Here is a 17986-nt window from a genome sequence, read left to right as displayed (position 1 = left end):
TGAGATCTCCTGTTTTTTGGAAGTCTATATATCGGTAGTTATTTGCAAAACGCCGGCAAATCGTTGAACAGAGACGCGGCATCCATCTAGAAGCCATGAATTCGAGTATAAACTCAGGCCGCGAAAACCTAAAATCTCATAAGAATTTATAATTACTAAAAAAAATAAGTACAAAATAATCTTTGAGAAACACTGGAAATGTTTCAATAGTTTTTTGATTCGAAAAGAATATTAAGTAACTTAAAGTCGAAAATATTTATGATTATATAATTTCGTAAAAATAATATTGTATCTATATGTCCTGAAATTTACACTTAGATGTATATATTTATGTATTACTAAATTAAAATGTATAGCATTAAGTTTGATAGAATATAATTATTATTATATAAATGCATTTGTGTAAAATTCTAACAAAAATAATTATATACAAACGGTATACACGTATCACTTACAATACACATTTGGCTTATTTGTTGTAAGAAAGTATAATAATTAAAACAAATTATTTTAATTGGTACTTATCAAAGTTTAACTCCTGTCTTAAGATTCCAGTTAATAAAAATTCCGTAGACTGTATAGTGACAGTTTTTGGAGCTTTAGCGAGAAACTTTTTTGCGTTTGCTAAATCTTCCGATCGAGAAATGATTACTGCTCGTTGTGGCCATGATGATGGCGCTCGAACTAACGCTTTACCACCGCACGAACTTATTATACTTTTTAATTCCGGTAAAGGTGGAGGTGCTACATTGGGTGTTAGTAGAATTGTGTATCCTTCTAACAGCTTGTGTTCTTTTGCCTTTTCTAAGCTTCCTCTTAACTTGAACCCAAATTTAGCTTCCGCAACAGGGTCTTTCAAGATATAATTTTTTAATTCCATAAAGTGGCCAGCTTTTTCACTTTCAATTAACCAATCGATTGAAACTATTGGTACAGATTGCGCTAATGCACACAAAAACTTAACAGTTCTTCGTACTTTGTCTGTGACCAGTACATCACATTTTGATGCATCTTCAACTTGCGAGGCACCTATAAAAAAACACGGCAAAATTATACTTGAATCAAATTGTAATTTATTTTCATATAGAAGTTATATTTACCCAATTTTGTTAATAATTTGCTGTAGTCGTTCGTAATACCCGTGAATAAAATTTTATGCTTTACTTTGAGCGGCGATGATGCTGATAATGAAGAAGACATACTTCTGCGTAATCTGGTAGGCGTTACAAGAATTGATGCATTATCAACACAGGAATTCATTTCTGATGAAGAATTGTCCTCTATGAAATATTCACTTTGTTTTTTCTCAACTTTAAGCTTCTCTGCTTTCGGTTGTCTTCCTCTTGATCTAGTACTATTCACTTTACTCGACGTATTCTTTACAAAACTTGCATTATTATTAGTTTCTAAATGATCCGACATTGAGGAATCGGAAACTGATTGTTGGGAACCACGTGTTAATCTGAATGGTCGTTTATTGCTCGTCTTTGTTGTTGTATCAGGTTCATCTTCTGGGATGTTAGTGATATTTGAAGAATTTTTAAACGTTTTTGCTCGTTTAGCTTTTGAACTGGGTCTTTGAAATTGTTCATTATCAAATTCAACCAAATCGGAAGAATTACTGTTTAAGGAATCGTCATCCGTGTAAATGACCGCGTTTGCACGTTTTCTAGAATTTCTAGTTCTGCCACTTATTTTTTCATTTATTTCTGTCTTTTTGTGCGTGTCTAAATTAGTACTTTGATCTTTAAGCGAACCATTCATTATCATCTCAACTTCTTGTGATTCTTCTCCACCCTGAGAGCAGACAATTTCTACCTCACATTGGCGTCTATTCGTTACTTTCTGACTCTTGTTTCCTCGTGTCCTCACATTTTGTACAGCTTCCTCAGTTTCCGTAGTAACTGCATTGTTTGACGCAACTCGTTTATTGACGCGTTTTCGACGAGTTTGTTTAGTTTCCATGTTGTTATTTTCAACTATTGACTCGGTCGGGATACTTGGAGATAAACAGCCTGTTTGTTTATTATGAGATACTTTCATAATTTTAATTACCAATTGTTTAGACTGTAAGTTTTCTTGACTAACTGACGGCTGCGTGTTACATGGATCTTTTACATTGACTGGCGAGTTTCGTTTAATTACGTAATCAAGAATATTACTGGAATTTTGGTTAACGATTGTGTTTCTAGCGGTACTCTTTCTACCTTTGGTACCTCTAGAGTTACTTTTATTGGCATCGCCCTTACGCATTTTTGCGTTACTAGTTTCAATTATATCTGTCGAGTTGAGTGATTTCTTTTCAAGACGTGAAGAACTTGTAGTTCTTTTCGCAGGTTCGGTAGCTGTGTTTCCAATCAAATCTTCGTTTTGTACCTGAAAAATAGACGAATTATCAACATTCTCTTTGCTGGAACGACGAGTCTTTCTATTGCTCTGAATGGGAGGACTATATCTTGTTTGTTCTTGTGAATCGATAGCAGAAATTGATTTTTCTCGCGATAGAGATGCATTCTTTTTGGATTTATGTAAGGTTTCAGATGCTATTTTCCTCGTCGATTGCTTAGACGGTTTAGTTATTCTTTCATCGTCACTTTCGTGTACTTTTGTGGACGCTTTGTCGCCATCAAGATGACTAACTCTTCCCAAAATTGGCGAAGAATTCAATTTACTAACACGAGGTTCAGCATCTTCCGCGTTCCCACGAACAGGTAGTTTTCGTGTTGATTTCCGCGAAGTTGGTTTCTTTCTAGGTACAGCCTTTTTTTGGCCTCGTTTCTTTGATATCGGCGTTGTTGGACTTGCTGGGTTAGATAAAGTACCTGAAATTCTAACTTCAGGTAAACCAGCTAAAATATCATCATCATCATTATTCAATATCAAAGAGTTTAGTCGTGATTGTCTGGTATTCACTGATGTTATCGATATTTGATCATCCGTTTTGGAAGATTCTTCCAACATAACTTTGTTATTCTTAGATTCGTCCGTTTTCTCTGTGACCGTTTCAGACACTTCCAATTCCACATTTTTATTTTTTGCCAACGACCTTGGCATTGATAAACGTTTAGGTGTAGACCTCAATAGTGTTTCACAAACACTAATGGTTTTATTATTCATAGCACTCGTAGCTTCTGACATTGTTTCATGTTCCTCTTCTTTGCTATTGTCTGATGTATTTTTAACAGGGCCAGCAACGTCTTGGGAATTCAATAAAACATTTTGTTTTTGCGTCGGAGTAAGATTGGCGATATAATTTCCCGCATTTTGTGATTCGTCGTCGATAGTGATATTCTTTAAATTAGATCTACGATTCTGTTTTCGCGGCGTTGAATGAGATATTAAATCAATCCCTGGAGTTTTTCTTTTTCTACCTTTTGGGGATTTCTTTACTTTATTATTTGTTGGGGACTCGCTATCTACGTTATGACTAGTGTCAGATTTATCCTCGCGTTGCGACGACTGCAAAATATTTGTAAGAACCTGGGTTGACATCAGCGACTGGTCTTCTATATCGTCCTCGTTCACATCCTCGAACATATCATTTAGATTTTGTTCCAATGTATCATTTAAATTTGTTTCTTTCAATTTTTTTGAAGCATTTTTCCTATCGCCATCATTTGGTACAGATTGGCTTTTGTCGACCTCGCTGATTAATTGCGTTGGAGCCATTTCATAATCGATATCTTTATCGCTGTTTCCATCCACGGAGTTTGGATTCAAAAGGTCAGGACTGGGTGATTCACTCTCAGCAGATTCTGGAACCGTCTCGGAAATGTTCATTATTTGAGTAGGCATATTATCGTCCATTTCGGTAATATCTTTTTCGGTAGATGCTGCATTATTTTTTGTTAAATCGATAGGCTTGTTTACACTCGAGGGAGATTCAATTGGTTGAAGAATTTGTGTCGCTGCCAAATCGTCGACTTCTATCTCCTTCATCTTTGCGTTGTCTTCAGATTTATTCGTTTTGATTACTTGCGTTGGCGCATCAAAATCAACGTCAACTGTAGTTAATGAATTTTTGCTCTTTCGGTTTACCTGTTGTGTAGGCATCTCGAATAGGTCGTCCGAGTCCCCACTTGTAACTTCTTTACTTGCATTCTGTCGCGCCTCAAAACTCAGACATGCTCGTTTTTCTTTCACGGCTATTTCCGTGAATTGACCTTCCTCGTCCGTATCCGAATCTTCGCTTTTAAGTGACTGACTTTTCGAAGGGTTTTGACTATCTTGACTGGCAATACGCGAATACCTTTGAAATAAACATTCTTGATCAGTGTCATCAGAGTCATCTTCCACTAAAGCAGCTTTAAGTGGATACTCGACGGATCGAGTAACGGTTTTGAAAACATTTCCATCCTTGGCGTTGACTTGGGTTGCCGCGTCAAATATGCTCTCATCGTCGGTGCTCTTTTCAGTCGTTTCATTGTTACTCAGGCATGAAGACTTTGTAGACGTCGATGCTTTTGAATGTGATTTATTCAGTACATCGTCATCTCCAATCAAGTCCTCTAATAAATTTTGCGAACCAAGTAAATTATGGCTTTTATCGAGCTCTGAACAGTCATCCTCAAAATTTGTCGAAAGCGATAATTGCAGGAAACCTTGTGAAGTTTTCTGAATACCTTCGGTTTGCTCATCGCGCATAGCAATATCTTGTTGTTTTATAGTTACGACTGTTTTAGACGTATTATTTCCTTCGTATTTATCGTCATGAATATTAGCATTATTGGAACAGCACCCCTCTTCAGCTTCAATATTTTGTACATGCATCTTATTACTGCCTTTAGTATCTTCTGGTAACTCTGTTTTTTCTGTTTTATTTTTCTCGACATCTCGAGTGCTATCCTCAGCATCTTGTGTTGAAACGTTCTGACACCCAATCGCTCTTGATGTCATTACATTATTGATGTCTATGTCATATTGAGTGTCCATTTCGTGGATATCAGAAACATTACCTTGCATCTGTAAGTTCTGATCGTTTTGCGTTTCCATATCATGAATGTCAATTGGCTTCTTGTTTTCAGTAGTTGTAATCTTACTCGTGCAGATCTTTTGAGTTTCAACGTCGTGGATATCCGTATCGTTCAGCGATTCAAACGATTTCTGCGTCTCCATATCATGAATACTGACCCTTTGTGCACCTACATTTTCCTTTTCCCGCTTAGTGGAACTTGATGAATCGTCCATGCTGTCATCAGTAGAAAAATCATAAACAATGGTTTTCTTAATGTTACTGCTGTTGCTGTTGTTGCTGTAGTTATGTTGAGGTATACAGGGACGTCGAAATACGGATGTTTCATCTCCACCTTGAGTGCTAGGTATTACAGAGTCATTCCCCTCCAAAGCGGTTGAATTGTTCTACATCGAAAACGTATAACATAGAAAGGTGATTTTTAACCATTAACCATGGTATAATTACCATTGACGAGTCAGGTGTTCCTGGTATAATCAGTTTCATTTGACGTGGCGGTGCCGGTGTTTCTGGGATCAAAGAGTCATCCATTGAATAATGGAGCTTGTAAATTGCGCGAACCATGCCAAATTCGATCACGGTTCCATCTTTCAATTCATAGCACCGCCCCGGCCTTAATATTGACTATATAAGAAAGTACAAGATGTACACATTTTATTAAGGTTCATAAAACCTTTATGATTCAAATTCTAAATTGTCCATTCGAGTACCAAATTAATAGTTCAAAGAGTTGGATCAAAAAAAAGATAGAATATACTTCAACTAACTATATACGTAAAAAGTTAAAATTAGAATTAAATGACATTGTAAAGAGTGCAATGAAACTTCAACAATCTTGGCACTACATCTCAAAGTAATAAGTAGGGTACAGTTAGAGTAGATGAAGTATTAGATAGCCATCTGATATGATCAGTTACGTTTTGGAAGAACAGCGAACACTCTGATTCTATCTTATCAGCTAAAGATTTATAAGGATAGACTAAAAAGTAAATATGGTACATTGTGAATTAACTATAAGTGAAGAGTGATAAGATTTGAATTTAAAATGGTTATATGCACAGATAAAACTGCATTACATTGTTGAGTTTTGTTTTATTGGAAGAATTCAGATCGCAGATCCATACGGATGTCTCACAACTGCTTGCTTCGATTTCCGCGTGCATCTTAGATACCGTCTGTAAACGAAATTAATCTTCTTACTATACAACTACTGTTGTCTTAATATTATAATTCTTAAACGTTGAATACGTTTATTTTTTAATATACAACTTTAAAATTGCCGAGATATACAACTTGTGGTTCACGCGATTCTGATCGATATCAATTGTTCGCTGTCGTGTGTTTTTATTTATTGCATGTGCCAAAAGCCACGCTTACGACGTCTATCATGGTATAACTCTTATCGAAATTGTGCAATTCTGGCATATCAATTTTATTTGTGTTGTATAATCTTCTGTGTACAATTTTATGACTGCACTAATTTTTATTTAAATATTGCATCTTCTTCATTCAGAACCAGTATTCTCTTCAAGACATTTTACAATTACACATAACACATCACTGTTTATCACTTTTCAGTGACTCAGTTTAATTTTATCGTGTTACTTCTTTTTTATGAAGAAGTTTGCTCCGTCCAATAAATGATTAAATTATTACTTTAAATAAATAATTTATCTCTAAAGGCTTGTAACGCGCAAACGTCGATGTATATTAACATGCATCTAAAAAATTTAACGCGTACGCTAAATTTTGAGTCGTAATTTACAATAGAATTTGTTCAAATTTATAAATTTATTAATTATAGAAGTCAATGGCGAATTGAGAATTTGCTAAGACAGAATCACTTCGCTAATCGTTCCGATCGTCATGATTCCAGTCTTGTCTATAAGTTTACCGCCATTAAATGCCCATTGACCGATAACAATTTATTTAAACACTCAAGTAATCTCTCATAATGTTTCATCAAAATCAAGAAAGAAAATTATGTTCTTTTCAACACAAATGTACCGGCTTTATCTTATCATGCACGATAATTGGCGAGCAAAAAAATCTTCAACAGTGTACATACATAGTTCGGTTATAAGTAGCAGTAACAATTTTCCACGTTAACAAGTATTTTGACCAACCGCTGACTCGTATAATTGTCGAAGCAACATCGAGAGTAGGGAGTGTAATGATTAGTTGATTTATATATACGACTATACTTTTATATGCGACAGTTCTCTGCTCTGTGAGCATCCGTCAGAGTGCTAAGTAATACATTAGATAAGTAGATTCGACTTCACTGTGTCAGAGATGACGAGCCTATGGTGGATTTTGCTTCTTTTCGGATCGCAAATGAACCTGGCGTGGAGTCTGGAGGACGCGCCGAGAGTTAAAACACCTTTGGGTGGTATTAAAGGATACTATAAGCTCTCTGCTAATGGAAAAGAGTATGAAGCCTATGAAGGGATCCCTTACGCGTTGCCTCCAACTGGAAAGCTTCGATTCAAGGTAAAGAATGCGTTCTGTTTCACCTTAAGAACTATAAGTTCTACTGGTTACTCCAATTTATAAAAAAGAATAAGATTTTCTTTTCTTATAAAATACCCATTCTATCATACCCATAGTTCTGGAATACTTGTTTGTATGTCAACGTCTAGCCTCCTCATCGAATACTACCCTGGCTGGGCGAACTGTCTGCGACGAAGTTCGGCCCTCCTTGCTTACAATACACCCAACTAGACGAGACTCTATCGAATGAAAAAGTTATTGGCGCTGAGGATTGTCTCTACTTAAACGTTTACGCGCCAGTGCGAGAAGAAATATCCACCAAACCGATGCCAGTAATTATTTGGATTCACGGGGGTGGCTTCCAGTTTGGTAGCGGAATAGATACGGGTGGGAAATATCTTATGGACCATGATGTCATATTTGTTACAATCAATTATCGTCTGGGAATATTAGGTACTTAAAAGTATACCAATTATACTGTATTCATGAACATAATCAACGCTATTGAAACAAAAAATCAATCAATTCCTTTACAGGTTTCTTAAGTACAGAGAATGAAATAGTTCCTGGTAACATGGGACTGAAGGATCAAAGTATGGCCCTACGATGGGTGTCTGAGAATATCGAATGGTTCGGCGGTGATCCAAAAAGAGTCACTTTGGTCGGATTAAGTGCCGGTGGCGCGAGTGTCCATTATCACTACTTATCGCCCATGAGCGCTGGACTTTTCCAAGGTACTGGTCGCGTGTCGGTTAAATGACTATTTATACTATAATGTCGAATATTCTTGTATGACATAGGTGGTATCTCGATCAGTGGAACAGCTTTTGATTGTTGGACGCAGACTGAAAATATGCTGGAGAAGTCCAAACATGTAGCAACACTTATGGGATGCCCTACAGGTAACTTGAAAGAAATGGTACGTTGTCTGAGATATCGTCCACCGCGGGCTATGGTTCAATCTGCTCATGAATTTTTGGTAAGTATTCTCTGATTAAAAGAGTCGTGAAGCATTATTCATTCTGAAACGAATAATTTAATTTTAGCAATTCTATTATAATCCATTCACACCATTTGGACCAATTCCTGAGAAATTTGGGGACGAACCATTCATTGATAGGCTACCTGTTGAAATCGTGAGTAGCGGCGATGTTCATGATATTCCTTGGATAACTGGTGTGACTAGCGAAGAAGGACTGTACCCAGTTGCAGGTAAGAAATGTACAATAATGAGAAATTTCTAGAATTATGATCTTTAAAGCTTTCATCTAATAATATATTTTATAGAATTTATTGCTATACCAGAAGCTTTGAAAACATTGGAAGATAATTGGGATCTTCTTGCACCTCATTTTCTTGATTATAATTACACTTTACCTAAAGAGGAACATGTTGAAATTGCCAGACTTATAAAAAATCATTACTTCGGATCAAAGAAGATTGATGAAACAACAACAAAATCTTTGATACAAATGGCTAGCGATCGATTTTTTGTTGTTGATAGTGTAAAGGCTGCCAGAATGCAAGCTAGTGTTAATAAGCAACCTGTCTGGTATTATTATTATACCTACAGAGGTGCACAGAGTTTGAGTGATGTCTTGAGTAAAACTACTAATGATTATGGTGTGTTATTAAGATGCAAATAATAATTTATTAGGTTGGAGGCACACGAGCGTCGAAGCGACGTGTGCCTCTTGTCTTGCAATTGAAAACAACGAAGACAGACAAGATCGGTGTTCCTATTGTAAGGAAAGCTAGCTAGTTGGGAATGTCGTGTTCGGCGAGAAGAAGAAAATTGCGTCTTTTCAATTGTAAGACAAGGAAGGGCATAAAAACGGACGTTGTTTCGACGCTCATGTGTCTCCGGCCTTAAGAAAGAATAGTTATATGACTAAATATTTTGTATAGGTGTGAGCCATGGAGACGATGCATTTGCTGTTATAGATACTCATTATGTGGATTTCACAACAACACTTGAAGATCGTAAAATGCAACAAGTTTTGATCGAATTATGGAGATCATTTGCAACTAATGGGTAATTAAAATGACTGACTGTGTACATTATAACCGTTCAAGAAAATCATTCTGTTAAATTCCTGTATAATTTTTCTTATTATTTAGAGTCCCAAATGTAAGTGGTGTTCAGTGGCCTAAATTAAATCCAAATGAAAAGGTACTTCATTACTTGAATATAGCAGGACCAGACAAAATTTATATGGACAGTAATGCAAACTTTGGTCAGAAAGATTTTTGGTCTTCTATCAATTTTAATGAAAACAAATTCAACAGTACATCTGCTGGACATATGATGAAAGAAGAATTATAAAAATATCTTTTATCGATTAGCATTATGTATGTTATACAATTATATAATTTTATATTGTCATAAAATCATACACATTAAGCCTTCATTACTTTAAAAGATTCCTCTTTATAAAATTTATAAGCATGCAGAATCAGTAAAAAATTATAAAATTATTATTATCCTTTTCCAATTATTTTATCATATTACAAATCTAACCTTATTAACTCTATGTTCATAACATAAGTGATACGAGTTTCTTTTTCATTTACATGACTGACGGAATTAATACTTTCCATACATTAATAAATTACCAATTTAATTGAAATACCTATACACCAGAATTATTAATTTATTGAAGAACAATAGAATTTAAGAATTTACCTGATCGTACAGAACAATATTGCAATCTGGATGTCTGCCAATTTTGGTAATTCCTTTTTTAATTGGATATGCATTGGAGCCGATATTCAGTACCGCAATCTAAAATTTTTGAAACACTTAGATTACAATTACATTTCGACAATTACTACTGAAATATTGTAATATTGAAAAAAGAACTTTATGAATACTAATACGGATTAATAACTACAAAAACAATTGCAGAAGAAAAAATATAATGATTTAATTTCTTTTTACTTGTATTGGTTCTTGTCCAGCTTCATATTGTGAGGAATGAGACAACTTCTGAGTTGGCATAAAATCATCATTTTCACAAACTTGCGTTGGCAAAATGTCCATTATGAAGGAAACTGATGTAAATGACGTAAATTGTACAACGATACTCGATTATTTGTTTTTTTCTTTTTTAAAATGTGAATCAATCATAACATAACCTAGTATTTGAAGAATTTAGAAGTACTCGTTGTATACAAATGCAGTTAAATATTTAAAAACCAAATGTATATATGCACTAACAGAATATAACGATTACACATTATTTATAGCAATGTTAAAAATAAATCATTAATAATAAATAAGACAAAACACCATAAAGACGACACATTAACACGCCGTTATTCCCGCCATATGCCTTCCAGTATCATCACTGTAGTATGAATAAAAGTTCTATAAATTTACATAACAAGTTTAACATTACTCAAGAAAAGATATTTTCTTATTTTTTGTTCTCTGTTTTCTCTCGTATAAAAATAATATACATTTACGAATTTTGTTGTAACATACTTATCATTTATACCAACATTTCTTTTTAAGAAATTTGTAACACAGACAAAGTATAGGACAATCTATGCATCTTATGGAAAAGTTTTTTGCGAAAATCTCGGAAACTATTAAATGTTTGGAGCTAAAATTTTATTCTAAGCTAATCGATGTTTCTTGCAGTTTTATTCTTTTCTAGATTGAAAACGTCGTACGTGAAATGGTACGCATGTAATTGATATTACATCTTTAAGAAATACTATCAAATGTATCGAAAGACGGATGCTTCGCATTATGACGTCACAAAAATATAAACGATAATAAATCATTAAATAATTAATTGTTTGTCTAAAATCTTTATGTATTTATCTTACAGCTGTATTTTCTATTTAAGGCATCCCTGATCACATGTAATAACAAAATTATTCGAAATATAAGGTTTAATTTTCCCACCGGAAATATGATACATCGAGAAACGAAATAATTGGCCATACTGACTTCCCGCTTCCCGCCGCCAGTAGTTCGCAACGGGTTCGTCATTCGCTTTGTGGCACTTCGAATAATTAGAGAATCGCGATTCTAAAGAATTCTGAGGGCTAAATCGAATATCTGGAGCGAAAGCTAGGTAGTATTTTCGTTCTTTTTGTCTTGTATCTACGGTTTCTATCTGAGACATCCTTAGTTCCGTGAATTAACGCAGTTTCAAAAACGAGGTTTAACCTTCCTTTTCGAAATGTATTTCGCGAGACACCGGACCTCACACATCTAATTCGCGAGTGTTACTGGTTACAGCAAGGGGTCGTCATTCCTGTTGTAAAAATTAGCCTAGCAAGACGTGTTTCGCGACCAACGAAGTACGTATTTTTAACCTGTAGATATTTTATCATTATTACTACTCGCGTTTACTTTCTATCGATGCTTTCGTCTAATATTAATACAAGTTTAATCATAAATTCAATCGACATCGTGACAAAAATTGAATCGGTTTCGTACTTTTTTTCTGACATTCGATCGGTGTTAATTATTAACATGTCTCTCTGAATTTAATTACGATCTCTTGCAATACAGTTTGGATTTAATCATTCCTCAATTATAATTACGTTCATGTACTTTAATGCATTTTTATTCAACGGATTTCTGTTCGAAATAGAAGCTATTCTGACAACGGAACTCCTCCCCAATTCGCGAGCGTTGGTGGGTACAGCGAGGGGGCGCTATTCCTGCTGTAAAAATTGGCGTGATAAGACGTGTCGAGACCTATCGAGACCTGTCGGTGTTTCGCTATTAACGAGGTACGTATTTCTAACCTATTGATACTTCTTCATTATTACTACACGCGTTTACTCTCTAACAGTGTTTTCGTGTAATATTAATACGTTTCTATTATACATTGAGCCGGAATTGTGGCAGAAATTGAATCGGGTTTCGCGCGATTTCTCCAACATTCGATCGATGTTAATTATTAACATATCTCTCTGAATTTAATTACGATCTCTTGTAATGCAGTTTGGATTTAATCATTCCTCAATTATAATTATCGATTATGTACTTTGCTGTCTCTTATTGAAATTCGAAATCATCGGATTTCTGTTCGAAATAGGAGCTATTCTGACAACGGAACTCCTCCCCAATTCGCGAGCGCTGGTGGGTACAGCGAGGGGGCGCTATTCCTGCTGTAAAAATTGGCGTGATAAGACGTGTCGAGACCTGTCGGTGTTTCTCTATTAAGGAGGTACGTATTTCTAACCTGTTGATACTTCATCATTATTACTACACGCGTTTACTCTCTGACGGTGCTTTCGTGTAATATTAATACGTTTCTATTATAAATTGAGTCGGAATTGTGGCAGAAATTGAATCGGGTTTCGCGCGATTTCTCTAGCATTCGATCGGTGTTAATTATTAACATATCTCTCTGAATTTAATTACGATTTCTTGCGATGCAGTTTAGATTTAATCATTCCTCAATTATAATTATCGATTATGAACTTTAATGCATTTTTATTTCGTTTCTGTTATAGTCTCTTATTGAAATTCGAAATCAACGGGTAGAAGCTATTCTGACAGCGAAACTCCTCCCCAATTCGCAAGCATTGGTGGGTACAGCGAGAGGGCGCCATTCCTCTTATATAAATTGGTTGAATGATTGGTAAAATTTAATATACATTTATACATTCTTTATATGTATATTTTTAACATTGTATCCAGTTATTTGTCGGAAGAATGATATATCAGTGTTCAAATTAAACAATTGAAATTAAACAATAAATCATTTTTTAATTTGCTCTATAATTTCGATTAAGTAGCAAATTAAATGGGAATTGATATTTATATATTTTTATCTATTTTTTACATTAACGTAAATTGGAATAGTTTATATTTAACTGTATGTATTCTGACCGCTAGTATTATTTATTTAATTGATTGTGTACAATTCTGTCTTTATGAATTGTTGTTAATTGCAATTTGCATACATATTTCGATGCAAATTTTAAGAAAAGTAGAATCTACGTACTTGGAATATGCTATTCAAGCATAAATAATCTCCAAACTTTAATTTTTGCAAATTTTGGAATATATATAAAAATTACGAGGTATTTAAACATTCGATAAAATAAATATAATCATTCCGACAATTCTAACTGTAAAAGTTAGTGATATTAGATTTATAAATTGAATAATTACTTAAAGTAATTATTTTCTTGGATAATATTTTATATGTTGTCGCGACAAACTATACACAATTCTAAATAAAGCAGTATTTCTGTTGATGAACATCGAGTAAGGAAAAAGAAAAAAAAACCGATAGGAAAGGCACACGTGTGCTCGTTGTATTTCTTGTATACTCTTCCACCTTTCATTTCAGCATTGTTTTTGGCCGCGCGCAAGGCGGCCGGTAGACTCCTTGTTTACTGCGTAGCAACAGTTTGTTTTCCAGGGTAAAGTGACCCTGAGTAGGTTGTCGTACAACAGACGTTAGGCAAACGCGATAGTAGAAGCAGTGTTTCTTACGCAGTATTAAATTATTTCCAGAGCATCGTGGCTCTCCTTGTTTTATAACTCGCGTGAATAGAATCATTTGTTCGCCGATTTCAATATTCGGTCGCGGTAATCTAATTTAATAATTCCTAATGAAATTAATTACTTTTTCAATTTGAAATTTAAACTCCTCGTTATCGGTAGTAGAGTCAGTGCATCGCTGAAGAATACTATTGGGCGATGCTCTGCGAGCGAACAACGTAAGTATGAATTTATACTTGTAAAAATATTTATAAAAATCTCTATAATTTTAACAATAGATAATAATTGTTTTCTTGCAGTTTTTTTACAGTCTTTGAACCTGACCCCTACATCCTAGAAACCTGCAGGACCATGCTGACTGATGGGTGACTTCCTTGATGACTTCTACTGGGCAGCATCGTTATCATGAAATCATCATTGGTGAGTCGCATGTTGTTTGTGTTCCTCTGGTCCCCAATCATGTTGTAGAACGAAAGGTTCGAATCAACACGGGTGACCGGTTGTATACTTAGTATTTTTGACGAGTTAAGTGGTATTTTCAACTGTTTGTTCATTATTTAGTTCAGGCTAGGATTTTCTTGTACTTCAAGTTTTTTAATATGATAAAATATTTTTCATAAAAATATTTAGATTGAAAATATAACATAGAGAAATCAAATAAAAAATGTTTATAATGTAAATCGAATATAGCAATATTTTTACTTATAATTAAATTCATACAATTATAATACAATTATTATTGAGTATATAGTATTCAAGTTCAAATATAAATTCATGATTTTGTATGGAAGATATCAATCTTTCTTTATTTATTATAAAATATCACGTTTCATTTAATGTACAAGAAAATGTTTCGCGATCGGTAGATTCTCGAGTCAAAGCAACATCTATTGTTTACTGATTTCATGTTTTAAAAATTTGCTTTGACGACAGAGTCACCGTAGGGTTGAATAATTTAATTAGTCTACTTAAACAATTTGTTCAAAACTTTCAAAGTAAATTATTTTATTATAAAATCATTCTTAAAGTCCTTTTCCATAATTGAATTTTAATCAGAATAATTTTCACAAATAGCATTTTTTAATATCAATGCAAATTTAAAATTTTGAATCTTGATTTATTAGAAACAAAAAGTCGAATCATTATAACTGAAAAATGAAATAATAAATAATAATGAAATATTAGCCCGTTATATTGTTTATTAATTACTGTTTTTAGTTCAGGATTTTCAGGCTAATCCTTCCGTGTTCGTTGCCTAAGTTCATGCACATGCCCAGGTGCTATTTGCATGAGCGAAGGCAACGGGCACGATGACTTAGTTTATAACAATTTCTAATAATCTATTGGCGACTGACATTGGCTGGTGTATCGTGCACGGTGTACTTTCCACATGTGTGTGTGTGGTTAGGCTGTGGGAAGTGCGCCGTTTCAGAACTTTTAATAATTACAATTTACATATAGAATTTTGTAACATTAAATTTTTATTAGTTATTAAATTGTCATTTACTATTTATTTGATAATTGTTGATGTTGCACTCACGACAGAAATATTATAAAGTGCTCAATAAATTAGCTTTACAATTTTATATAATCATACGTGTATACAATATATTTTATTGAAAACTATATTACACAGATCGAGACGTCCTATATAAATGTTTAAGTATATAATAGAAATACGCAATGGTCACTAGTCTTTGTCAGTCGATTTCAGTAAATGGTACGTAACCTTAGAGAGTGATTGAAGTGTTGTGTCCGGGTGTCGGAGGAACCCCGGGGAGTCCTCTCTAGTTTAGGTCGCGCCCGGACATTGAGAATGAGAACCGTGGAGTGATTGTTTGCATGATTGAGTTTTGCAATTTTTTAAATATAGGGTTAGGTAGGTAGGTAACTTATTCTCTGGTGTGTGTGCTTAATCTAAGTAGGTAGGGTCAGGGCAGGACTGTCCACATTAGTAATTCGGGTAGGCGCGTTTTCGCGTGGCAGTTCTGTTCCTGTAGTTACGATTTCGAGAGTAGAAATCTAGCTGATTCAAACGGTGTATGCTGTTTGCTTTAGCTTTATTTTCGATTCCTCGAATCGCGCGGCTCTTAAAGTCGCTCTTTCGCGCTCGCGGTCGTGATTAGGTCCCTTATCGAACGCTCGTCCCGCTCGAGATTCACCACGTACGCTCTTCCAACAATTCGTATATTGTTGGAAGACTACGTATTGCACGAAATCTCGAGCCCAGTCTTAAGTAAGTTTCAGGCATCGGCAGGACCGCCGAAGAAAGAAAAGACTCTATGTGAGTTGAAGAGGCCCTGACAAACAGTTTCAAGAGTGGGCTACAACAAATGGCTTTTCATCTTCATCTTCGGATGAGGATGGAAAGTCATTCCTGTTACTACTTAGTCACTTAACTCGTCTGTAGTTGTAGTTAGTTTGTTTTTCTGGCTGACTCACGTATGCATGTACTTGGTACATGATTGCACCATACATGCCAGCCATTCCTCCCCTATATTCTGTTGGCTGGCTCACGTATGCATGTACTTTGTACATGATTGCACCATGCATGCCAGCCATCAGGGAAACTCGTGGTTTCAATATCCATAGAGTTGCGAACATGCAATAATCGCGTTTGCTCGTAGAGTTGCGAATTCTTATTTTTCGCGTTGCCTTTTCAGGGTAGCGTTGCGACTAGACACGATTCGCGATTGTTTCTGTGCAAACTTAGGTACTGAATGTTTGCTTAAAAATAGCGTTGCGAATGTTTGATAAACGCGAATGCTCGTAGAGTTGCGAATTACTATTTTTCGCGTTTGCTTTCCAGGGTAGTGTTGCGAATAATCACGACTCGCGTTGCTTTTTTTACTCTTTTTTGATGGACATCAACCGCGTTTGCAATTTTCATGTTATAAATTAGCGTTGCGATCTTGATTCATCGTGCGATTTTTTTTATTAGCGTTGCGATACTTTCACTGCCCAAATTCTACCCTAACTGTAGTACTAGTAGTAGTTAGATTATTTTGTGGCCAGTACATGTGTATGTACATGTACAATTAGCCCCTGATTAAAGTTAGAGTTGCGAATAATGTACAACGTTCGCGTTTGCTCGTAGAGTTGCGAACAAATATTTATCGCGTTGATATGTCAGTGTTGCGACTAAACTCGATTCGCGATTCTTTTGTGCAAACCTAGGAACCGGGAGTTTGCTTTAAAAATAGCGTTGCGAATTATTAGTAAACGCGATTGCTATTAGAGTTGCGTATCACTATTTTTCGCGTTTGCTTTTCAGGGTAGCGTTGCGAATAATTACCATTCGCGGTTGCTTTTATTGTTGCAAATCGCGTTTGGAATTTTTCTATTATAAATTAGCGTTGCGATTGTTGATTTATCGCGTTGTTTGCCCCGTAGTGTTGCGACATTTAAAACATCTAACTTCATCCTCATATAAGCCACTGTAGTTAATAGTAGTTTGCAGTAGTTAGTCTATTTTATGCATGTGTATCTACATGTACCACAGAAGACATCAGCACAAGGTCCAGCAATTTTGGGCAAAACGCGATTTTAATTAGCGTTGCGAGACATAAATATAATATTTTCACTAAAGGTAGAGTTGCGAATACAAAATAATCGCGTTTGTTTGCAGAGTTGCGAGTTCCTATTTTTCGCGTTTCCTTTTCAGGGTAGCGTTGCGAATTCAATACGCGATTGCTGTTATTGTTATTTAAGAATAGTGTTGCGAATGCAGTGATCGGTTTGCTCTTAGCGTCGCGAATTACTATTTTTCGCGCTTGCTTTTCAGGGTAGCGTTGCGAATAATCACCATTCGCGGTTGCTTTCATTATTATAAATCGCGTTTGGAATTTTTCTATTATAAATTAGCGTTGCGATCTTGATTTATCGCGTTTTTATTAATTAGAGTTGCGATTCAATGCCCAAAATTTGACTCTGACCACTGCTTCAAGATCATTACGAAGAAGAAGCTATTCTACAAAGCCCCAGAGGGCTCAACGTTATTATCTAAATTAGTGTTGCGTATTATTGAATATGGGTGC

General features: G+C 35.1%; 2 protein-coding genes across 2 annotated transcripts; one reads left to right on the top strand and one right to left on the bottom strand.

Moving 5' to 3' along the window:
- Positions 1-10: 10 nt before the first annotated feature.
- Positions 11-10787, bottom strand: LOC122398417 (mediator of DNA damage checkpoint protein 1). Its single transcript, XM_043398229.1, has 6 exons — positions 10407-10787; positions 10152-10250; positions 6049-6147; positions 5420-5596; positions 1101-5358; positions 11-1029 (listed from the first exon to the last, which is right to left on the bottom strand). Exons 1-6 carry the CDS (start codon positions 10506-10508, stop codon positions 506-508), a joined length of 5259 nt encoding a protein of 1752 aa, XP_043254164.1. The 5' UTR covers positions 10509-10787; the 3' UTR covers positions 11-505.
- On the top strand, positions 7103-9914 carry LOC122398420 (venom carboxylesterase-6-like). The gene is made up of 8 exons (XM_043398237.1): positions 7103-7465; positions 7615-7918; positions 8002-8199; positions 8266-8444; positions 8512-8677; positions 8753-9088; positions 9374-9500; positions 9587-9914. The coding sequence occupies exons 1-8, from the start codon at positions 7268-7270 to the stop codon at positions 9789-9791; spliced, it is 1713 nt and encodes a 570-aa protein (XP_043254172.1). The 5' UTR covers positions 7103-7267; the 3' UTR covers positions 9792-9914.
- Positions 10788-17986: the final 7199 nt, after the last annotated feature.

The sequence above is a fragment of the Colletes gigas genome, unplaced genomic scaffold, assembly GCF_013123115.1.
Source record: "Colletes gigas isolate AHSC1104 unplaced genomic scaffold, ASM1312311v1 Colletes_gigas_Sc00011, whole genome shotgun sequence".
Lineage (NCBI taxonomy): Eukaryota > Metazoa > Arthropoda > Insecta > Hymenoptera > Colletidae > Colletes > Colletes gigas.
The sequence above is the reverse complement of the archived record's forward strand: the minus strand, read 5'-3'. Positions and strand labels throughout refer to the sequence as shown.